Source organism: Drosophila innubila, chromosome X (genome assembly GCF_004354385.1).
Source record: "Drosophila innubila isolate TH190305 chromosome X, UK_Dinn_1.0, whole genome shotgun sequence".
Lineage (NCBI taxonomy): Eukaryota > Metazoa > Arthropoda > Insecta > Diptera > Drosophilidae > Drosophila > Drosophila innubila.
The window spans coordinates 5,887,537-5,913,215 of record NC_047626.1 but is presented as its reverse complement, the minus strand read 5'-3'; the positions used below and the strand labels follow the sequence as shown (position 1 = coordinate 5,913,215).

The 25,679-nt window shown below is 36.5% G+C and overlaps 2 protein-coding genes and 2 long non-coding RNA genes across 6 annotated transcripts in view; 3 read left to right on the top strand and 1 right to left on the bottom strand.

Moving 5' to 3' along the window:
- Positions 1-5,142: 5,142 nt before the first annotated feature.
- LOC117793409 lies at positions 5,143-6,074 on the top strand. The gene is made up of 2 exons (XR_004618265.1): positions 5,143-5,184; positions 5,846-6,074. It is a non-coding gene; the product is annotated as an uncharacterized LOC117793409 (long non-coding RNA).
- Positions 6,075-6,132: 58 nt separating this feature from the next.
- On the top strand, positions 6,133-14,743 carry LOC117785155. Its single transcript, XM_034623064.1, has 3 exons — positions 6,133-6,337; positions 10,279-10,390; positions 10,455-14,743. Exons 1-3 carry the CDS (start codon positions 6,166-6,168, stop codon positions 14,551-14,553), a joined length of 4,383 nt encoding a protein of 1,460 aa, XP_034478955.1. The 5' UTR covers positions 6,133-6,165; the 3' UTR covers positions 14,554-14,743.
- A 3,100-nt stretch (positions 14,744-17,843) lies between these two features.
- On the bottom strand, positions 17,844-18,346 carry LOC117784502. The gene is made up of 2 exons (XR_004617427.1): positions 18,256-18,346; positions 17,844-18,202 (listed from the first exon to the last, which is right to left on the bottom strand). It is a non-coding gene; the product is annotated as an uncharacterized LOC117784502 (long non-coding RNA).
- A 1,895-nt stretch (positions 18,347-20,241) lies between these two features.
- The window catches only part of LOC117780297 (GRAM domain-containing protein 2B-like), a 42,711-nt gene continuing 37,273 nt past the window's right edge, over positions 20,242-25,679 (top strand). Inside the window, exons 1-2 of one of the 3 annotated variants that reach the window (XM_034616787.1) lie at positions 20,242-20,360; positions 24,331-24,390. The gene's annotated coding sequence lies outside the window, so the exon portion shown is untranslated. Of the gene's footprint in view, positions 20,361-23,355; positions 23,575-24,330; positions 24,391-25,679 lie in introns of those variants that run through there. The other 2 variants (XM_034616779.1, XM_034616812.1) reach the window with 2 other exon arrangements.

Below are 25,679 nucleotides of genomic sequence, written 5' to 3'. Positions count from 1 at the left end.
GACTGGCGCTTTGTCAATCAGCAGCAGCAGCAGCAACAACAACAACAACCACAAACAAACAAACAACAACAACAGGAGCAGGCGGGAGGGGGAAGTGGGCGCTGTCGGCCAGTTTTTGGGGCGTGTCCGACCCCAAATGCCAAAGCCAAGTTTGTTGTTGTTTATGTTATTGTTGTTGTTGTTGTCTTTCATTAGTCGTGATTAGTTTTGAAAAGCCAAACAACAGCAACAACAACAAGCAAGTTTGCCAATTTCAAGTTGTTGTTGTTGTTGTTGTCTGAGTGCCACTCGTCGCGAACAACAACAGCAACAACAGCAACAACAACGACAACAACGACAACAAACACGGCAACAACTCAAGCGCCACTTGCGACTCTTGACAAATTGTGAGCAACGTTTGCAATTGAAACAATTTAATCCAAACAGCAGCCACAACAACAACAACAGCAACAGCAACCAAAACCAGAGCAAGCAAACAACATTAAACCAAACAACGCACAGTGGCATACAATGCAACAAAAAGCAACTAAAACTCAGAAATGTTAAAAAAGCACACTAATCAAAAAGAAGAATTTTCTAAAATCAAAACGACATAAGAAGTTAAACTTTGAGATTTAGAGAAAAACTTTTTCTTACAAAGTTAATTACATTTGAATGAGGGATGAATCAACAGGTCAAACCATGATCAAAATGACATTCCGCTTGAAAATCAGTTAAGTTTTGCAAAAGTTATGCAAGTTTGAAGTTGGTCAAACCTTTGGACCAAGCAACTTTACAAGTCAAAATTTTTGTCGAATATCCCATGATTTTTTACAAAAATTTGAAGTGTCTCAGAATCAAGTTAAAAGTGTTGTTATATGCTAATTACGATATTAGAAGTAGAATAAAAGGAAAAATTTGAGATTTAAAATTTTAAATTTTCGAAAATCACAAGGGGGGACCCTTAGCATCGAACCCATGATTTATAAGAAAATAATTTTTTTTATAAAATTTATTAAACTTGAATGCGGAATGAATTTTGAGGCCAAATCAAGATCAAAATGACATTCCGCTTGAAAATCGGTGAAGTTTTGACAAAGTTATGGAAGTTTGAAGTTGGTCATACCTTGGACCAAGCAACTTTACAAGTCAAAACTTTTGTTCAATTTTCCATGATTTTTTACCAAAATTTGAAGTGTCTCAGAATCAAGTTTAAAGTGTTGTTTTATACTATTTACGATATAAGGAGTCGATTAAAAGTGAAAACTTGAGATTTAAAATTTTTAATTTTCAAAATATCAAAGGGGGGACCCTTAGCATTGAACCCATGATTTATAGGAAAATAATTTTTTTTACAATATTAATTAAACTTGAATGCAGAATGAATTAAGAGGCCAAACCTTTGACAAAATGACATTCCACTTGGAAATCGGTGAAGTTTTGACAAAGTTATGGAAGTTTGAAGTTGGTCAAGCCTTGGACCAAGCAACTTTACAAGTCAAAACTTTTGTTCAATTTTCCATGATTTTTTACCAAAATTTAAAGTGTCTCCGAATCAAGTTTAAAGTGTTGTTTTATACTAATTATGATATACAGAGTCAATTAAAAGTAAAAATTTAAGATTTAAAATTATGAATTTTCAAAACTTCAAAGGGGGGACCCTATGGTATTGAAATCAAAACCAAGAGTTGAAAGAAAAATAAATATAATATAATATAAATTAAAAAAGAGGTATTCTACATATTAAAACCAAAATAGAAATTGTATTTATTAATTTTTAACTAATTTAATTTAGATAAATGAAATAAGCTATTTATTATTTTATCTTAAAAATATAGAGAAATTATTTTAATATTAAAACTAGTATTTGATTTGAAACAAACTTTGATTACTTAAATTGTTCATTTGAACTAGCTCGTATTTAAAAAATCATACTAAACAGATTTGCCAGAAATAAATAAAAAAAAATTAACAATGTCTAGTTCGTACGAACTAGTTCACGTCTAAAAAGAACTAGTTCACAAAACAAATATATATAGATGAAAAGTGAAAAGAGTGAAAAAAAAATAATAAAAAACTAAAAAGTGTGTGATTAATTGAATCGATTCGAATCGGAGCTGAGTGAAGTGAAGTGTTTATCCAGATATCCAAATGGGCAGTCAGTTAAGTGCATTTGAAAGAGAGCAAAGAACTGGTTCACAAATGGGCGATAACACTTGTGGTACAGCATTTGTGGCACTTGTGGCACATTAAAATACCAAAGTCGCAAAGTGATTAATTGACATTTTACCGTTGAAGTGTTGTTATCGAATGCAATAAGTGGATAAGTGAATAGTTTATGAATCAGATGAATGGCAATTAATGCGATGATGATGATGATGATGAAGGTGGTAATGATGATGATGGTGGTAAGGGAATTGAGGAAGCGATTAGCGGCCAGTCGACATATCGATAACTGTCTCTATCGATAACTAATTGCAACTGCATGCATAAACATGTCAAGTGCGCAAGTTTTATGCAAATGCCCAACGAGCAAACACATGTCAAAGCAGGTGGGTGGGGATAAGGTGGGGTGGGGGATGGTAGTGCAATGTAGGGTGGGTCAAGGGGGTTGCTGGTGGCAAGGGAAGAGGGCTTATAACAGCTCCTTTGCGTGTTACACCGGGCGTATGATGAATGTGCATTTAATTGTGACCTGTGGATGTGGTGGGGGGTGGGGGGTGGTTGGGTGGTCAGTTGTAGGCGGGGGCTAAATGTTTCCATTTACTCGCATTCAAGATTAAATTCTATGAAAAAAAAAAGGCATGCGAACACGACAGCAAAATAGATAATAAATAAATAATAAATAAAGTAAACAAACAACACCGGTAACAACAACAACAACAACAACCACATGTCACACATTTGCATATCAACATTTCACATTTAATTCATTTGAAAGCTTTTCTCACTTTAGCGTCAATTTTTTTTTATTTGTTATTATTTTTTTTTTTTTTTTTTTTTTAACTGAAATTCAATGAGCCGCATTTCCAGCAACAACTCGCACTTGCTTGATCGATCCCCCAACAATCCGAGCTAGTGACGAAAGCGTGCACGAACACGAGACACGAGCACGCAAAGAACACGACACGATTACGATCTTTAATTTAAAAGAAAAAGCTTACGATTCTCAAATGTACTTTTATTACATTTAGCGTGTGAGAGAAAAAAACCCAATTTTTGAAACAACACAGATTTCCTAATACAAAAAATCATAACTGTAAAATATTTTGAAAAATAAATATTAATTTTAAATTAAAAATAATATTTCATAATTTTGTTGGAAATTTATTGATAATTTTAAAAAAAAAAACTAAGATAATAAGTTTGGAACAAAAAATTAAATTAAAATCTCTCAAATTGAAAGAACAACGACATTTCTAATGGTTCTATTAAAAATCCCTAAAAATTTGTGGAAGACTGCTGAATGTCTTCATTATTTCATAACAATATATTTTAAGCATATTTTCTGGGGCAGAATACACCTACAGATGTGTTTCAGAAATCTCCAATGATTTTCTAGAGAAATGTTTTTGAAAACAACCGTGCGAAATGTTGGTGTTCCTAAAATGTTAGAGATTTAATATTTTCAAACATATTTTTTTGGCATTTTTTTTCAATTTAAAGATATTTTAATTCAATTAAATAAATATTACATTTTGTCAAATCTCTAAAAAAAAATTTAGACATTGGTTTCTATTGGTTTCATTTTTGGTTTCTATTTTTCAGGAAAACCAACAATTGCTTTTGAGAGATTCGTAGAACACAGCTTTTGAGACATAATTTTATTCAAATATATCCCAAATATTATGTTTAATATGAAATATTAAATGAGAGTAACTAATTTTAAATTTGTTTCTAGATGATCTAAAATAATATTTAAAATTTCAATTTAATCCCACTATATTTGTTAGTATATTGAATATTATCAGCTGACAGACACATAACTGTAGCTGTAGTTTTAATCATAGGCGTAATTACACCCGTAACAGTAACCGTTTCTGGCAAGAATTTAATTTTTCTCCGTGTCACGACACTTTTGTCATCACTAGAACGTGCAATGTGCAATTTGCGTTGTGAGATGTGCGATGTGCATTGGGATGGGATCGAAAGCGATTCGATCGATACGATCCGCATAATGGATTTATTGGCATTGATTTACACGTAATCCCTGCCCCGGGGGCAACAGGCATAAAATTTATGGATGGCATTTACCTAATGGCATTATTCAAATGTTAAATGCTAAATAATATGCAAAAATGTATAGTGTTATTTGTAATTTACACGAAATATAACACAACATAGTTTTTCACATTCCTATTTTTCTTTTTTTTTCTGCATTATTAATTAACAATTGTCGTTCTTGCTGTTTCACATTTCGCAGTAACAGGGGAAAATCCAAATAAGCATCCGACTTTTTACGGACTATAGTCATACACAATTATTACACACGTTAATTAAGTCTTTTTGAAAAATATCAACAGTATTTAAATTTTGCGCCTATAAGAATGCTTCACATTTAATTAGCTTTAACTCAACGAAACTTAGCGACGCATGTGAATAAGCTAACATGCTAGTTGAGACACACACCCGTTCAGGTTGCTCACTCAACGAACTTGAACGAACACTTAACAGCAGCTGTGCAGCTGTTACAGCAGTTGCTTTCAATGCAATTTAACAATACGTTAACAGTTCATTTTAAAATCTTCAGACAGCTCGCAGTTACATTTTTGTTAGCTTTTTAAGCGATTAGTTTGCATGAAATTAACAATTAAATGAAAAATTTTAGTTCGAAATTAGATTAAATGAAGTCGAACTTTTTTATGAATGGTGCGAGTTCGTTGTGCTTCAAAGGATGAATTTGTGCAGCTAAGATTAATTTAATTAAGCCCCAAGTTCGACAAAATTCTTACTAACATTTAAGATTTACTAAAGATAAAATTGAGAAATATTTAGTAAAAGTTTGTTTTCCTCTGTTCTACTATTTTTGGCAATTCAACTAAAATAGTACGATTTGCCAGATCGTAAATTTGTTTCTGGCACCAACCTTTTGTGACAGGTGGCAGCCCCGCATAAACAGCTAACTTTTCCTGTAAAAAGCTGGCAGCACTGTTAAGTTGGCAACAATTCCCACTGAAAAGCCGAAGACGACGGCAGCAGGAATCGGTCGGTTTAAATTTAAATTATTTATATATTTTTTTTAGTAATATTAACATACACCCACACACACTTGAAAGTTTGTTACAAATAGTGCAATAGTTTGTTTTTTTTTTATATTGTTGTTGCACGTTAATGTATGTGTGTAAAGTTTAAGTGAGATTTTATAATTGAACTTGTTTAATTGTTTTATTTTTTTGTTTGAATCCTTATAATTCACTGGAATTGTTGTTGGCAAAGTGTTTGTGCAAAATGTGTGCGTGTAAAGTGCAAGTGTATTTGTGCTGCCAACGCATAAATTAAATTCAAGTGAAAAATCAATACGAGTACCGTTAGTTACACCGTTAACATTTTGTTGTTGTCCCATTGCGCATACAAATTGTACGCATGTGTGTGTGTGTGTGTGTAAATTTGTTACATTTGCAAAAATGCAGAAAAAACAACAACTAAGATTTAAAATGTGTTTGTGTGTGTGTGTGTATTTACTGTTGCCAAGCAAAGGCATCCCCCTCCCCCTTCCATGACTCCTTACCACCCCCCCTCCTCCACCACCCATGACTATGCAACTCGTGCAACGTTTTCTTACAGTTATCCGTTTTCCTTTTTGCATCTGCTTCTTCATCTGTTGTTGTTGTTCTGCTTTCTATCTTTTTTGCTCTTCTTTTTTTAGGTCAGCCAACATTCGGGATTCGATTGACGCCTTTATTTTTATCTGCTGCATTTTTGACTTGCTGCCGGTTAAGATACACACACACACTTGCACACACAAACTTACACACACACACACACATGTATTGATGAAAGGATGCTCAACAATTATGCAACGCTAGCGACATCTAACGGCGACACTAGTCAACACTAATCAAGCAGCAAATAAAGCTTAATACAAACTAATCAAACTAAAAATAGAGGAGCAAAAAAAGTAGTAAAAAAAGTAGTAGAAAAGGAGCATAAAAAGGAGCAGGAGTCAGTGGAGGAGGAGGTGGAGCTATGGCAACCACAAGCAACTCGTCGGCAACTCCATCGCTGGCCACAACACCGGCAACAACTCCAACGGCAATGACAACAGCCAAAAGATTGGGCTACACCTCCCCACCCTCGGCCACCGCATCGGTAATATGCGAGGAGGTATTCGATGAAGCCTGTCTTCCATCTTCAGACGGTAAGTCATTCACAAAAACAAAAACATAAAGATATTGACCCTTATCGAAAACGTCACCTTTAACCGGTATTAACCGATTGAAACCTTAACCGTAACAGCACATTTTTATTACACCTTTTTTATTATATTTTACCGAGACCGGAAAACCGATATAGTTCAAACCGAAATAACCGATTAGTAACCGATTCAGGTTTTATATTACATTTACTGTTGGTTCAATCAAGCATTAAATGCAATTATGTTATTTATGTTAGGTGCAATCATCGTTTTCAAACCACTTTTGATTTTAATTTTAAATTTTGACCTTACCATCTTACATCTTTTTTTAAATCGAAAATTTTTTGTTAGCATTATTTTTTAAAATTTTTAAAAGTAATATTTTAGTTTTGCATTGAACTCATGACGGTATTTTGAAACCGAAAAATTCCGGAAACCATCACGAAACCGATGTAAAAATCCAAAATAAATAGAAACTGTAACCTTAATACGTATAAGCTTTCCTTACCAAGATTTTCGCTTGCTTACCTTCGATTTTCCCTAAAACCCAGTAAGTCCCTGACCTATTTTGAGTTTTTTTTTGCTTAAACTGTTCATCAGATACAAATCTATCATAGCTTCATTATGTCTTCTGCAAACTTTAAAAGATTGAGTGCTAACACTTTGGTGAAGTATCGATATAGTAAACTTGAAATTTATGTATAGACGTCTATTAACCAAGCCCTAAATTGATTCTTTCTAAAAATAGCCATATAAATCTATAAATATAATAAAGTAAATAATAAGTTAAATATAGAATCTATCTATCTATAGACTTTGCCATAAAATGCGTCAGAAGCTTGCAGAAATGTCTGTAACAGACAGAGGGAGACAAGTTCCGTTCGATTAAGTCAATACAGTGAAACTACGCTATGACACACGTCTCAGATATGCTTTATTTTATTCAAGTAAATTGAAAGATAGCTCAGAAATCGATGATAGATTGCAAGAAGAATGCAAAATTAGTCAGTAGGGTTGTATTTATAAATATTTATAGATGATAAATCATTGAAAATTGAAAAGTTTTTAATAAGGATGTTAAAAATCGTTAAAAAAAAAGTCCATATTAATTATAAAATATATGCTCCTTTAACTTTGAAAGCAATTTAGACATTTCACTTGATTTACTTTTATGAGTAGTTGCTCTTAAGCAAGCTCCACTGTAGCAGCTACAGTTCGCCTGGCACATTTGTTGCATTTCCTTGAAATGTGGTCGGAAATGAAAATGTGATTATAAGATATCTAAATATGAGATGTTATGCTATTAATTATATTATATATATATACGTATAGTATTTATGTACCATATTATATATTCTTGGTCCTTGGGGTTTGTTATTTAATACGTTTAGCGTGTTGTCCTTCAGCGTTCGTTTAATGGGTCAACTTGCAACACTTTGTGTACCCAACCAAATGGGTGGTTGTTTTTTCTGTGGTCCCGCTTTCGGTTCAGGGTTTGGTTTCACGTTGGGGCAGGGGTAGGGATGGGGGTTGAGGTTACAGCAACAGCTGTTCCGGAACTGGAACTATACATAAAGAGAGAGAGAGAGAGAGAGGTGGGTAGTTAGTACTTGGAACTTTGAAACTGTTGACAAGCCTTTGCATTTCATCGTTTTCAGTTGAAACTGTCAAGTTGTCAAGTGACTGGACCTGGCAACCAGCTCCAAACCAGACGTGTGTGGGTGTGCTTGAGTGTGTGAGTGTGTTTAAGCGTGTATGTGTTCGCTATGACGACGTATTTCCCTTAAGAGAATCACCCTATTGAAGTGCGTGGGCCAAAACGCAGTTCAAATTCAATAGCATAAGTAAAAACGCAGTTTAAATTCCCAGCACACATTTTTTTTCTCTTTAAATATGGTAAGACTTTCTTAAGAAAAATCCTTATACCATTTCTTTATAAAGAAGAATGTCAGTTTTATATCAAAACTGTCATTGCCATTGATACAAACAAGTTACAGTCATTAGATCCGTCTGGTTTTGACATAGCTTCAAATTGACTCCAAAAAACAATGAATTATGTAATTTCAGCATAAAAAATTCTCTTTTCTATTGTTTGTTTCCAACACAGCTGTCAGAATGGTCATCCAATTCGACTGATTTCAACAAATCTTTTAATTAACCTTATAAGTAACAGCTGTACCAAGTTTCAGCAAGATTTACCCACGGAGTGCTGAGTTCAGATAGTTAGTTCAGATTGATGAATATATTTGGTAACATTTTAACGAAATCAATGTAGTTTTCAATAAATTTCTCATTGTAAACAGTTTTTTTTTGTTGAATTAGTCTACAAAGGAGCATATCCAATGTATGTAAAATTTACAGGGTATTGCAACTTGGCAAAAACAACAAGTTTTTGTGGTGATTGTTCGTTGCCCAGGGAAACGCTGACCGCTGCTTAAGATACGAATACGAAAACGAATCCAAATTCGAGAATTTTAATGCGGCACATACCTCGTGGTGGCAAGTTGACTCTAGTGTCAATTGGTGGTTCAGTGGTTGCGGTGGTTGAGCTGTTTCTGCTGAAATCAATAAGCGTATTCGTATTCGTATTCGTAATGCAAAATGCAGGCCACGTCAACAAAGCCGCTGCCACGTTCTTAGCCCGGCTTTCTCTCTCTCTCTCTCGCTCTCTCTCTTTATCGTTGCCTATTATGACCAATGTTTGCACAACGAAATGGAATTTTTAAGCATTTAGTTTCAGTTTCAGTTTGAGATTAGGCTTGCGACTTTCAGATTTGTGATTTAAGCTAGAAAATTGCCTCGAGAGATTTTTTTTTTAATGAAAAAAAACGGTCCATTGAAAAGAAACGGTCCATTGAACGTCAACATCTTCTGTATTTATGTTTTTTTTTTTTTGTAGTGCAACACAAACATTTAAGTGGAACAGCTCGACAAAAGTCGAGCAAAATATTCCAGCGAAACGAGCAAAAGGCAAGAAGCTTTAGTTCTATTTAGAAATCAAAAGGTACGCAAAGACTTACTAGGAATCAAAATATTTACAGCCTGATTGGCACTTCTTTTGAACCAAAGATTTATTCCAGACGGCAAGTAAAAATAAAATTCATATTAAAAAGCACAAAATTAACTGCTCAATTGGCAATTGGAACAAGTTACTCAGGAGAGTTTCAGAAGTGTAAATTAAACGAAAAGCAGCCAAAAATCGGTTATTGGTTGGTTTTCGGTTGGTTTGTATTGTTGAAATACCCTGACAAACTTTGTTTTTAATGAAAACGTTGGTAATAAAAGCTTCACTTTAGCTTCGACTATTTTAATAGCTATTTTTCAATTAAATAAGGTCCTTAATCATTATAAGTTGTATTACAAAAATTACATGGTACTTAATAAAAACAAAATTATAATTTATTTATAATTTAATTAAAAATATAATTTTAATTGAACAAATAAATGTAATACTCTTTTAATTAAAAGTACTAGTTGATAATAATAATAATAATAGTTGCAAAAAAAAATAAAATTTAAAATGCTCGTCTTTATATCCAGTTCTTTGATTCTGATGTGTTTTATTTCTTTGTAAAATATCATGCCGCCTTTTAAAAGAGTAGTCGATAGCTAAAAAGATCAGACTCTCTTTGCAATCGCTTTCGAATAAGCCATAAAATTGGAAATATTGCTCAACATTTTGAACTTTTCTCAGCTAAGTGCTTAATTTAAAACAAACTCTGCAAAAGGTTTATAGCCCAGTTTTTAAATAATTAATATTGTCTAGATTTTCGACTAGTTTTGGTACCAATTTATAAAAAATATTGAGAAAGCAAACCGAGTCAAAAATAATACTTTGACAATCTCTGCATTTATTTTTTACTCCTGTCACTTTTATAATAAAAAAAAAAAGAAATTTTAAAACATTTTTAATAAAATTGTTTATGAAATTGTTTCGTTTGCAGAGATTAACGATTATGCCACGTTAATTGGCATTGAGCCGAGCAAGGAGACACACTTACTTTATCTGGCCAAGGAAGGACTTATGGCCGCATTGCCGGCCGAGTGGAAAATTTGGTAAGTTTGGCTTAAAAAATTTATCAAAAAAAAGAAGAAAAAAAAATATATATATATATTTTAGTTATTCGGAGGAAAAGAGCGGACATTACTATTACAATACGCGAACGAAGCAATCGCAGTGGGATCATCCATTGGACGCAGTGTATCGTGATCTTGTGGAGCAGACGCGTCAAAAGCTGCAGACAACTGGAGCAGCTGGAGCTGCCACGCCCATAATTGATAACTCGGATGACGTGTCGCAGCTGGATTCGGGAATACGCAGCATGCAGGGCACGGATGAGCTGCTGGACGACATGAGTTCACCCCTAAACAATGGCAGCAGTCATCAGCCGGGTACATTGGCTAAAACAACAACAGCAACAGCAACAACGGGAACAACAGCAGCCAACTTGCCAACAAATAGTTTTCCGGGTCCAAGTGGTTTCAGTGGCGGCGTTAGTCGATTTTTGGAATCGCGTAGCAAAAACTTTGGACCCATTTTTCAGCCGGTGAAGAATACACGTTTCGAGGTGGCCAAAACCAATGCACAAATCAGCTTGGCCATGAAATTTGGACAGCCGGCGACGACGACAGCAGCTGCAATGAGTCAAATGGAGCCAACGTTGGAGCCAACAACGCAACGTAAAGGCGCCTTTCAATTGTCCGGCACGGGAGCCATGTTCCTCAAGTCCCGACGTCACTTGGAGCAGCAGCAACAACAGCCATTAACAGCAACAACTGGAGCAACAACAACGCCTGCAATAGAGTTGCAGAGTCAAGGAACACATGGTGTCAAGGGCATTTTAAGGGACTCCAGTTTGACGGACATGCGACGTCGTTTCGATCGGGAACGGGAACGGGAGCGGGAGCGGGATGAGGACGCTGCTGTGGCTGTGGGTGAGGACAAGAAGAGCGTACGCTTTAATCTGACGGAAACGATACGCATGAGAAGCTCACCAGAGACTGAGGATAATGCGCATAACAAAGTCAATCAGAGTCCTGAATTGAGCATCAATTCCGATGACGAGGAGGAGGAGGAGGAGGCGGAACGGGGGGCCAATGAGGAGGATGTGGCTGAGGATAACGATGAGGATGACAATGAGGAGGATGATGATGATGATGATGTCTGGGATGAGGATGTCTTGGATCCGGATGCCATGGAAGGCATGTGCAGTCTAAATCCATTTATAAGCGATGCCAATAACAAATCCATAAGAATCATAAATCTGCCCAAAGCGCAGACAATACAAATGCTAAAGGCAGCCGAATTGGAGCAGTGCAAGCAGGAAGCGGGCGCAGCAGGAGGAGTGGGAATAGGAATGGGAATAGGAATAGGAGTGGGTACCGCAGCAGGAACCACTGCTAGCAGTTACCTGGACAAGCTGAAAGAGAGCGCCACCGTAAAGCCGCTCTATGAGGATACCGACTCGGATTCCAAAGGCAGCTCGGTGCGCAGTTTCATCATTAATAAATCGGAGCAGGAATCGCTGCATGACAACAATCCCTTTGATCTCGACGAGCTGGGACGCAAGCACAGTCACGAGCTGGAGCAACTGCAGCGCAAATCCGCTCAAGCGGCACAAATGGCCACCGATAAGCTGGGACTGCGCTCCCTGAAGATGGCCAGCAAGCTGGTGGGTCTGCTCAAGCAAAAGGATAACAGCAGCACGGCGAGCACCACGAGCGAGGTGCTCAATGAGGCAGCGGCCCTGCAACAGTTGCAACAGGACATGGAGAGCATTAAGCGGGAGCACGAGGCGCGCTTGAAGAGTTTGCGGCATGAATACGATCTGCGCTTGACCTCGCACCAACATCAGCTGGAGGAGGCATTCGAGGTGCAGCTGGAGGAGTACCGTGTCCAGCTGGAGCATCAGTTGCAGGCGAAGCGCGCCCAGGTGGTCAGTGAGCACAAGACACGCATGGCCACGCTGCAAACCAATCACGCCGAATTGCTGCACGAACTCGAACGGGATTTGCGCAGTGAACAGGAGATTTTGAGGCGGGAACATGCCGCCAAACTCAATCAGATGCGGGATAAGCTGGCCCATGAGCTGGAGCTGGAGAAGCAGCGTCTGCGCGACAATGGCGAGGAGCGTCTGTATGAGAAAGTGCGCTGTGAGAAGCGTTTGCTCGAGGATAAGTATCGTTGTCTCAAGGAGAAGTATGTGCGGCTCAAAACCGATGTCAAATTGTCGCTGGAGCGACGCAGTCGACGTCGTGAGGCGCAAGCCATGCAACAACACGCACACACACACCACACACATCACACACACCATCACAACAACACCAATACCAATACGAACACTACAACCGGCTCGGAAACGGAGCGATCCATTTCACAGAAGCCTTCCATTGGCAACAGCGATAATCGTTCCTTGAGCTACTCGGAGCAGGCAACCGCTGGCATCAGTCTGGGTACAGCAGGAGCAGGAGCAGGCGCTGGCGCCGGAGCAACTGTTAGTCAGGGAGCCGCTGCCAAGGTGCGTCCACCTGTGCCGCCCAAGACGCATCTGAGCAGCAAGCCGGGCATAGCCAGCAAGTATATCAAGCAACTGCAGCTGCAGGATGATGCAAACACCTCGTTGAGTCAATCGGATACAACCATATCGAATAATTATAGCAAAGGACGCTATTTGGCCGCGCCCACACCAACGCCCACGGCCACGCCCACGCCCGCCTCCGCCTCGGCGGTGGTGCTCAGTGACAATGGCAACTCCGATTCGGAGGCAGTGGCTCAGCAGTGCAATCAGGAGAACAACAACAACAACAACATTAATAAATCCTTGGCACCGCCGCCACGCAAGAAACTCTTCTCCCGCACCAAATCCGCCTCCACATCGCGTCTCAATTCGGATAATTCGAATAACTACAAGCAGCTGGAGCGACCCTGCACGCCCGTGGAGAATCTGCGGCATCAGCTGCAGAAGCTGGAGGATCTGGAGGATCAGTTTCCGGAGCATACGCTGGATACGACCTATCATCTGCGTTATCCCTTCACGGACATTTCCAACGAGCATGCGGCGGTTGTTGGCTCTGTGGTCGGCTCGGAGCTGGAATTCTTCAAGCATCGCATACACTTGGAGCGGGATTCAGTGCGTCGAGCCAAGGAATCGCTGCGAACACAACGCACCAATTTTCGTGCCAGACAACGTGAGATTAAACAGCGTCACAAGAGCATTGCCTTGGCCGCACCGCGTCATTCCCTGGATCAGCTCATCCAGGAGGAGAAGGAGCTCACCGAAATGGAGGTGAATCTGCACCGGACACGTGCATTGCTCGGCGAGAAGGTGATACGTTTGCGCCACTTGGAACAGAGTCTATTGCGCATCTATGAGAAGGAGAAGCCCACGGCATTGGAGCAGGAACCCAAGGATGATGCCACCACCTTAAGTGATCTCTCCTCGCATTCCAGTTCGGGTTTTAGCAGCACGGATTTTGCCAGCGGCGCGGATCTGCACAAGCGCAAGGAATACTTTCAGCAGGAGTCCAATGAATGCATACAAAATTTGGAAATTCTCAATGCCGAAATCCGTGAAATACTCGATATACTCAGTCAGAAACAGCAGCAGCAACAACAACAGCAACAACAACCAGCAGCAACGGCATCACATCATGCCTTGACTAGCTTATCCATGGGCATGTCCATGCCCATGATATCGCCCAATGAGCTCAGCTGGTCGCACATGCTCAGCCAGCAATCCTCGACAGCCGCTGCAGTGCCTCCGCTGCAGTCGAGCAGCGCCGGTCATAGCATGAGTGGTGGTACCGGTACCGCCGTACATGCACCGCAATCGATACCCACACTCGCCGATCGGCTGGAAACATATCGTCAATTGGCCGCCGGACGCATGCACAGTTCCATGGGTGGTGCCATATTGGCAGCCAATACCATTGTCTCCCAGAGTCCCAGGGCGGTCAACTATACGACCAGTTTGGTGGAGCGTACACGCGACTTACGCAACTGGTTGCGTCAGGCCAAGACGGAGCATGAACTCTTGACGGGAATGGGCATGCAACATGGTCTCTCCATGCACACAGCCAGCGGTGGGGGCATAAGTGGCATTGGCGCCGCAGTGGGCTGTAATGCACCGTCGGGTGCAACAGCTAACGGTGGTGGTACAGCTGGTACCAGCTCCACAGCAGCTGGTACCACTGCCGCATCGGCACAAACTAATTTGTAAGACTTCCCCATCCATGGCTCCCATACCCGCTAATCCCTCTCTAGTCAAAACTAACTGCATTATTTGTAATTATTGTTTAAGCATTTCTTTTTTAAAGTTTAAGTTTTAGTTAATAACTATCTTAGTTTAGATTTAAACGCTGTACATAAGCAAAACGCCTTTTTACCTATTGCCTTTTTGTTGCAAACACATACACTCATAGCTTAATACCCTGTACTTTATGAACTTCAGCAAAAAAAAAAAGCCAAGTCTTTTGTTTAAATGTGCATAGTACAGGGTATACTCATAGTCGAGCAGCTTTATATGTTACAAACTTGTTTAAACTTGTTTCTAGTCTCCAAAAAACATACCCTATAATTTGCTGAAAAGCCAGCAAGACATACTCAGTGTAGACTGAAGTCAAATGAAAACGAAATCTCAATATTGATAAATAAGTAAATAACAAAATATGATTATTAAATAATTTAACTAAGTAAATTAACTTCAAGTTAATCTGACTGTCATAGTTAATTAACAACAATTAACGGATATGAAAAGCTGACTTGATAATTATTATAATTATTGCATTTTACTTAATTGTTGCAAATGTTTGAAGCGTGCAAATGTTTAGACTACAATTCATAAAGAAATGCTAATTCCGAAACACCATGAAATAATTAAACTTTGGGCAAACGCGTGGAATAAAATACCCTTGCAGATGGTATATAATAACGACTAGAAATTCGTTTAGAAACATTTTCTAACAGTTTTCGAAAGTTGCCCATTCAAAATAACTTAAATTTGACCCTGTTAGACAAAGTTTTATCAAATTCCAGTGAAATAACGTTACTGGAAGTCCAATTCGGATATCTTTAGATTCTCGTATGATACAAAATCGTTGAAGAAACATATTTTACAGAGAATTCCCATTTTTCAGATGTTCTATAAGGTTTTCCAGCGGAACGACCGATCGTTACCATAGCAACTACATGATATAGTCAACCGATCTGTACGATTCCGACAATCCTAAAAGAATCAGCCCTATCAAATTCCAGCTTCATAGCTTTTCCGAAAGTCCAGTTTAGATTATAATACACTCTGCAAGGGTATTCAAGTATCAGCTTTACATACTCTATTAATTTTATATAGCTGATATTATGATTTCTCAATGTGACTAACTAAAAATGCACAACTATATACTAAGATATAATGCTAATCAAATAAATTTCATATTATCTGGTATTCGAAACGAAATAAGAATTACAAAATACGTATGCGAAGACAACAACGTTTTATTCGGAATCTCCAATTGAAAGTTCTATTGTACTTTGAAAACGATAAATGATACCAAATACAAAAGTTAGCTAAATATTTCTCATTGTAAACTGAGTTCAGAGCGAACAAACCTTACAGATCTTCAAAAAAATATTTGGTATTTACATATCAGTACTATTTATAACCCATTTGGGATCTGTAGAGTTGGTTTTGTCTCGGGGCAAAGTTGAAATCGATTGTACCAAATAAAAAAAAAAAAAGAAAAAAAAAACAATATGAAGAAAAGTTAAAGAATACATTACAATTATTGAATGTTTAACTGTTTTATCTTATAGATATAAACCAGATAAAGAATGAAAAGAGATAGAGAGAGAGAGAGAGTAAAGAAAGAAAGAGATAGCAAATCTCAAGCACAATTAACGGAATGCAGGAAATATTGTTGAAGGTTGTTTACTTAGGCATGGAATACAGCATGATATGATATGAATATAATACTTATACAATTTAGCTAAAAAGATACTCTAACAATTAGACGAGAACCACGTAATATTGTAACCCCTTCCTCTCCCTCCCCCACCCTCCACTATCATACTACTACGGTTCAACCTAGTCTAACCAACTATTTAAACAATATCGACTCTAGCTAATGTTTTTTCTAAATATTTTTATGATAGACCATCAAATGCAGATACAAGATACTTTTCTACTATTTTCTATGGTATTTCTAGAGTATTGCGTCTTAGAAAATTGACACTAATTTGGTTCCTGATCACATACACATTCACATTCATCTAAACGTAGATATTTTAGAAGGTTAAGTCTGAATCTGAAATACCGACAGTTGTGCCCCCATCAATAGTGAAAGTATCAGAAAATTAAGAGTTTTAGAAAGAGAAAAGCAAAGCGTGCCCATATATGCCATATAAATAAATCTATATATATATATATATATATGCTCGTACTTAATACGATTGCCTACGATTATTATCGATCGTTTATCGATTACCGTTTATAATATATGTACTTATGTATATGTGATGTTGTGATATTTGACTATAGCGATATAAGGCTTAAGTTCATTTTAGTTTAATCAAGTTTCTATTTCCGTCCTAAGTTGATAATCCCCACGCCAAAATCTTTCCTTCCTCTTTCTCCCCCTAGAAAAAGACGGCGTCAATTGGTTTTCCTAGATATATTCATGTGATAGCTACGCGAAAATTGTAAAACTTTTAAGACATTGCTAGTTTTGTTTGCTAGATAAGTATTACCCGATATATATAACTTTATATTATTAATATATATACATATATTATAATCCTAAAGAATTCTATTCATGCACCGCTATTCATACAACAAGTAATACTTATCGAAAATCAATAGTTTCCACATAACTTATAGCAATTTATCAAGCCCAATTTCCGATTAGTTAAAAAACTCCCCCAAATTATAATACTTACTATAATAATGATATACGAGTAATTTTTGAAAATATTGAAATCAAAAATTGTTGTTTCGGTTTTTCGATAATTGAGTACAAAAAAAAACGTATTTTGACCTAATGCAAAAATCAAATGAAAAATTCGAATAAAAACAATATTTATTACTAATGCATTAACTATCTGAATATAAATGTGAACAAATTATTATATTTATTGATTACATGATATATATTATATTAGATATGAGGGTTATCAAGCTATCGATAGACTTGCTACGTTTTCTCGTAAACATAAAATATCGTTAGTGCTATCCATAGTTTGATTAACCCCATAATATGATATGCGAGCAGCCTTATATGCACAGCGGCCAGAAAAAAAAGAGAGAGACAAAATCTGGGCCAAACTGAATGACAAATTTACCAGTGAATGGATCTATTGAATTTTGCTTGAGAAAATACATAAAGAACAAGATAAACGAGATTCCCATTAACCAAATAGAACGAAAAATAAACAAACCAAATAATAAATATAAAAATAATTAGCACGAAATTTAACATGAATTAGTAAAGAATGGCAAATAAAGTAATATAATAAAAAATATAATCAAAGTCTTTTATTATAATATATATACTTCTCTATACATAGATGGAAGAAGATAGAAGAACTGGAATGGCGCTTTTTCCAACAATCTTGAGAATGGAACCCAAGTATTCACTATGGTCTCTTTCATATTAATGGTCTCTTTTATAGATACGATCTTTAATCTTTTATAGATAGGATCTTTTATCTGTTAATCCATGTATTGTAGCATATTTTCGGGATCCACATAACTGCAACAGATGCTTAGCAGCCATTTGAAGAGCTGTGTGGATGCACTTATAATAAAATCCAGAAACTTTCCATTTGCAACTGTATTCATCACCTGGGTTCCATTCACATTCAACACGCGATCCATTCTGCGAAAGTTTAACTTCATTCTTCTTCATAATATTAGCAATATTTCACTTACCCAATGGCTAAAGACTTTGAGCTCAAATTTTCATATTATTTTTAACAAATTATTACGAGACTTGTAAAATTTCCAATTGAAATATACAAACATGATGCGTCGCTAGCTTTTCAAAAATACCTACACCTATAACTATCAAAGTAAGCCATATATAATAGGAAGGCGAAACAGGAAGATAATATATTATTGGTGTCCAAAATTTCTTCATATTTTAATCAACCCATTTTCACAGCTCCACACCAAAAGTTAATCCATAAATATGCCACTGACGTAGATAATTCTCCTAACCCCCACTCAGGTAGGAAATAGAGGTAAATAGAGGTCGAGGACAATTCTTTAGTCAAAGCTGTCGCTATGCCTATTGTCGTATCTTTCTACTGTAGTAGTCTCTTTTTATTTATGTTGCTTCTTTGTCGTCGCTTTCACTCATCATACTCTTTCATTCATAACCTTGTCAAGAGTGTTGTAGATTTGTGATGAACTTTGCAACGTTTAAAAGTGAGGCATAAACTTATTTGAAAGGATTTTATACAAACAGCATCCTACAATTCAAGGTACATTTTCCTTTTATTTAATAAGTTCCGTTTTTCTATCAACATATCTCATCATGTTTATAAATGCGATTTATACATTGTATTAAAGATATTCTGACTTGAGCAACCCAATGATGAATAAAATTTTAGCTTGTCTATATATGCTTAAGAATTTTATATAAAATCTAACTACTGTAGCTATTTACACACTAAAATAGAATTATTGGTAGATGTGGTAAGTGTAATTCGTAAATTTATATAAAATCTAAATACTTGGCTTTTAATAAAGTTTTGGAAAAAATTGATTCAATGTAGATAAAGGTGCATAGATTTAATTGTTTCAAAAAAAATTTTAACCGATATTCGTAATCTACGGTTAATTTTAAGAAGCTTTCATCAAGAAACCATAGTTCTAAAATGAATTCCTGGTCCCCGCACTTTGAGTTAAAAATCTTTGTATTTTTAGTGCTTACGTAGACGAAAATATTTTAAAAGTTCTGGCCCTAACAAAAGTTTTATTAGCAATCTAGTCAGGATCGGAATAAAAACACTAAGGATAAGCTAATAATAACCTGCTAAAAATTTCAAAGACATACATTTTTCAATTCTAAAATCAGGGAATTGGAATTGATTTTAAACTATGGTTTCTCGGTGAAAACATTTAAGAATTGATCGTAGATAACGAATTTGGGTTAACAATTTTAAATTTCTTAGGCTAATACAAATCGGTGCATTCTAATATGCTTGGTATATAACATGTATATTATGTTGTAAAAAAAAGAGTATTCAAATGTCGTCAACAAAATGTTATTAGCGCATTTTACGGTTGGTGTATGTTTTTTATGGCCATTTGCTTGCCAATATTCTTGTCAATTCGATAATGAGTGTGAGGGTGTAAGGGTGGGGGTTGGGGGTGGGGGTGTCTTTTTGGCATGCAAAAGCTTTTCTTTTATTTTTTTTGTTTTTGCAAACATTCGAATGGCACTCGAGTCAACTGAACGAAGCCCTGGGCGCAAGAGGAGCCCAAAAACAGTCGACATTCGTTGATTACCTGCGCTCACAACAGCAACCTGTGCTGTGATTTACCGTTACGCAAAAATTAACAAAATACAAAAGTACTAAGGATCAATAATAAAGCATGAATTATCTTAGTCCATATGAGCACGTGGACGAACAGCTGTCGCAGTCGCAGTCACTGTCGCCGTCGCCGTCGCAGTCGCAGCGCAGCAGCAGCAGAATGACCAGTCGCTCAGCTTCGCCGTGTCGCCGCACCAGAGGCCGGGCGAATTCATTGACCCCGTCGCAGGACGAGAGCGAACAGCCGTCGGCGTCGCAGTCGACGTCGCCGTCGCCATTGCCGCTGCGTAAGCGTCCACCGCGACCGACGCAGCTCAATGAGATATTTCGGCCGCGCTGCAACACAGATCCCACTCGCAGTCGCTGTCAAAGCAGCCACAACAACAACAACAGTGGCAAAAAGTCGACAGCGACGCGCAGCGTTTTGGGTTCGCTGCTGCGACAGACGCTCAAGGTGACGACAGCGTCGGTGGGCTTAAGCGCCAGCGATGAACGGTAAGTCAGACAGAGAGAGAGAGAGAGAGCTCTCACTTTCAGAAGTAAAACAAAGCTCTAACCTGTTGAAGTGTGTGAGAGTGCGAGTGAGATGCAAACTTGAGATCAAAGCGTGCAAGAGTTGACCTCATTTCTCTTATGTAGATCGTATTACGCTCCAATTGCTGTCTCCCTCTTTCTGCTGGGTCATGACACTAACATTTGCAAGTAATTGCTGTTGTTGCTTTACATTTACAATTACATTGCAATTCGTTTTGTTTATCTATGTAACTATTAGTCCATCTATTACATTTTTGGCAACACCTCTCTACACTATAAATGTTTGTACTTTATCCGCCTAGTTGCCAATTAATTTATAGCATGAACTTTTCTTTTTCGTTTTTGTTTTCGTTTGCACAATAAACAAATGCATTCCAAATGTAAACATACAATCCAATACACATGCTCACAGTGGAAGCCATGTGATTAGTTGCGGCTGACAGCCGATAGATGGCACTGCGCAACTTTTACATCACTAGCGGCAACTAATGAGCTTGACCTTTCACGTTTTGCCATTCTTTGCTTTTCTTTTGCGTTAGAGATGAGCACACGTTGTGATCGTCGGGAGTCACGCGCACAAATATAAATGACGCACATGTGTATGTACAGTGGGTCACAGGCTATGTTTTGTTTTTATTGCTTACTTGACTTACAATTTATTTAAAAAATAAAATAAAAATACTTTGCTTTAGTTTTAGCAATAATTATACAAATTTAATTTTTATAAATATATATTTCCCATTAAAAGATAAATTCATTAAAATATTTCAGTGTTGTGGCGAGAGTCACTGTATGTATGTGTATGTAAATGTATACGTGCGATTAACAGTGTGTAAATTTACTTTATGTCCAGTCATTTGTAGTCATTAATTAAAGCACTATAATATAATTAATGTAAAACTTAGTAGGGGGCACACGATAGTCGATGACATCACGCGTGCATCTCACAGACGCGCCCACAACAACAACAATCCCACATACAGTTATTCAAGAAAGTATTTGGACAAAATAAATATTCACAAATCTGTTTTTTTTTTTAATTTAAAAAAAAACTAAAATTTAGGGAATACCGGGACTGGCCTCTGAATTTTATAAATTTTGTTAAGAACAATTTATCCTTTATATCTTGATTTCGATTTTAATGCAAAGCTGGACTCTCAATTCACTTTTTCTTCGAATTTTATTAATTTAAAAAAATTAAAAAAAAAAATTTTCCCTTAGATTATGGGTTTGATGCTAAGGGTCCCCCCTTTGAAATTTCGAAATTTGAAAATTTTAAATTTCAAGCTTTCACTTTGAATCAACTCCTTATGTCGTATTTAGTATAAAGCAACACTTTAAACTTGATTCTGAGACCTTTCATTTTATTGTAAAAAATCATGGGAAATTGGACAAAAATTTTGACTTGAAATGTTGCCTGGTCCAAGGTTTGTCCAATTTCAGACTTCCATAACTTTGTCAAAAGCTAACCGATTTTTAAGGGGAATGTCATTTTGATCATGGTTTGGACTCTCAAGGTATTCTGCATTTAAATATAATTAATCATGTTAAAAAAATTTTTTTAATGAAATTTTGAAAATTTTTAATCTCAAGTTTTCACTTTTAGCCAACTTCTTATTTCATAATTCAAAATTAATTAAATTTTAAAATTGAATTGTTAACCATTTACAATAAAAACAAAAAAAGAAATTTATTTGGAAAAAAAAATTGTGAAAATTTTTGATATTGTCAAAACACTTGTTAAACTAACTGTTTGCTCACACATGCATAAGAGGCAGCGCTGCCATGGCAGGAGCTCAGCCCACGGCTTGGGCCACCGGGTACGCAGCGTCTGCAGCATAAGCAAGGTGCTCCTGACCTCCCACATAATCGTACATGTATGTAGGCTCATATGTATGTGTGTGTGCATGCGCAGATTGCGGCAATAAAAGCCTAACTTCTCTCACGAGAGAGCGTGAGACAAAATGCCGGCCACAGAAGCAGCATCTGAGCGAGGCTCGCCATTTGTACAGTTTGGCAACTAATTTAGTTGACAAAGCAATAAATTTACAAATTTGTCTTTAATATTTAGTAATTAAAATTTGTATATCTTTGTTTAAAGAGCAGCTGTAAGAAAATAAAAAAAAGAGTGAGGCTTTTTATTTATAAAAAAAATATATGTACATATGTGCATTTTTTAACAAATCAATATTAATTAGTTTCAAGGGCTATTTACAAAAATAGAATAACTATATAATATATAAAAACTGCTGTCATAGAACTGCATTTAAATATTTTTGATATGTTAGAAAGTTTAAAAATTTAATAGTTTAACTATACCACTGCACGAAATAAGATTTAAGTCACTGTATGTACTATATTCACCTTTTCTATTTTCATACTCTTTGCTGCGCTGCTCGCGTATGCATGCTGACGTTCTTGACAACAATGGGGTATTTTGTTCCGCACTCTCTCTCTCTTTGCTAAGCTGTCTTTAAATGGCGGCTGCTTTCTAACACTTTTTTTTCTAGCAGAACATAAGCAACAAAAACAAGATATACAGTTGTACTCACATAAAAGTTTGTTTTGTTTTGTTGTTGCGAAATGTGTGTGTGTGTTTGTTTCACTGTGTTTTGGGGGTTGCTTGCAAGCTTACATTTGCGCCCACTGTAGCAGTTCTCCCGCACAAAATTCACCACCAGGCAGCAGCAGAGGCAGAGGCAGCGACAGCTGCGACGCGACGTCGCTGCATGCTAACGGTACTGCTGCTGTGAATGTCATAATGCCGCATAGACAGCAGAGTAAAAACAGAGCTAGAAGCAGAAGCAGCAGCAGCAACGGCTTTATTTTCCATTTATTTGTTGTTGACAAAACAAGATAATTTTAAATACAAATATTTCGCGAATTCTATTTCGATTATAACAAAAAGCAAACAAATTGAAAACGAGAGAAAATCGTTTTGTTTTTGTGCGGCATTTAAGCATTTGTTCTGTGAGTGAGAGTGCAAGTGTGAGAAGAAAAACAATATCAAAAGCATAAGCGAAAGCGAAAGCATAAGTTAAAGCGCACGCACAAAAGCAACAACAACAATTCACAAAAAGTGCAAAAAGTGTCTGGAAAATTTGTATCAAACGCAACAGCATGTAAAACTATTGCGAAAATTTGGCAAAAATCTGTGTGCGAATGCGAAAGCAAGGTGAGTGTGCCCCCCCCTCCCCCTCAGCCTTTCATTTACTCTCGTTCTCTTTTGCTCTCTCTCTGTGTGTGTTTGCATGTTTGATGTGTGCGTGTGACGCTGTCGGCTTGTGAGCAAGAAGAAGAAGCGGCATTTGCCTGTGTCCGCTGAATCTTCTTGTTGTTTGTTTGTTTGCTTGTTTATTGCTGCTGCCTGCAGCTCACCTTTGCCCAGCCCACCTCAACCCACCACACCACACCACACCACGCTCACATATGTATGTATGTGCACACATTTACACGCATACTGGGGCTTCCTTCTGATTGTGTAATTGTGAATTATGACAGTGCAAAGCGCAACCTTTGACTTTGTACCTGTCGGTGTCAAGGTTCGCACAGTGGCACCAAACTATGACGAACCCATTTCAAAATATATTCTGTTAGCAATTGATATTTAACATATGAAAATACTTAAATACTAAAATAAACTTTGTTGTTTTATAGTAATTTAAAAATATAATTTTAAAAATTTAATTTGTTGTAATTATAGTTCTTACAAAGAAGTTTGTTTTTGTGTTTAAGTGTGTTTATCTAAATATATGCTTAATTACCTTCAAACAAATTTTAATCTCAAGTATTTGAAATTTAACTTTCAAAATTTAGTATGTGTTTCAAAACACATAATGTAAAACTTATTTTCTTTTAAAAGTGATTCAATATGAAAACATAAAATTTTATGTATAGCAAGTGTTTGTTAATTGTCATCTGCTTTTCACAGGTTAACACAACTTGCCACAACCGGTGCTATAGGCGACAATGCGAAACGGAAGCACTCGAGGTAAGTCTATAATTGATATGATAATGATATGATAAAGACTAATCATCATCATCATCATCACAAAAGTGACCAGTTGCCGTTAATGGACTTGAAATGGGCAGCTGTTTGGGTATTATAAAGAGTGTGCTCTAAATAATTACATGGTATTATTATTTATAATTTATACAATCGGAATATGTTTTTTACATATTCACGTTTAAATCTGCGTTTGTTTCTCTCAATATTTTAATATTTCATAAGAGAAATATACATTTATTTTCTTTTTACTCACCTTCTTCCATTTCTATTGTGTTTTTTTTTTTCCTTGACTCGATCAGCATATATACGTAAAAACTGATTATTCTAGAACGAGTAGGTCATCAGATTGGGAATTAAGCTCAATGAAATAAAACAAAACAAAACAAATCTCAATCATTGCTATCACTTGACACATTCTACTGATTGGATCATCTACGTAATTTTCTACTCTAAAACAAAAACACAAACAGATTGGATTATACATCTATCTTTCCATCTCAAGTGTTGGTATCAAGAATATTGTTTACATATATATATATATATATATATGTATTGTATATGTTATGCTGTGATTTAAAAGACCCCACCATCATATCGCTGGATGTACCTATATATAGACCAGGAGTTTTGCCTGCGTCAATTTAAGAGCCAAAGACCGAGTTCAGTTGATTAAGAAACTCATTCGTCATCAACATTTGTTGTCTTGTTTTTATAGTACTCTAACAGAGGCTATATCTATTAGCTAACTAGAAACAATTATATAGAAACAAAGCTTTATATTGTTTAAAATAAGTTTAATATTTTTCATCTATTATGGCATTAAATGGTCGGCTTACTGAATAATCTTGTTCACAACTTTCTTATAAAAGCCCCGAACTGTTTTTACTACACATAATATAACCAATAAAATTTGTACATACAGATTTTTATATACATGTTATACGTATTTATTGTCATTAATTTTGAAATCTTATTTTGTTGCGCATGAAAATAGATATGTCATAAGAAAACTGGGTGGTCTTTTGCCAAAGACAAGTCCCATCAGCTACTGATCGATCAAAATAATAACATATTTGTTCAATTAAATCGGCGGTTCAATAGTATTTTGAATTCTGATTTTTTGATTTTGACCTAAAAGTAATGAAAACTGCATAGCATACTTTTCGGATTGTTTTCATATGACCTCTATGAAAATGTATAGTTTACCAATTATTTGAATTCAACTATCTATGAACTACAATATTGCATTGCAAAAAGCTGTATTATCTTTT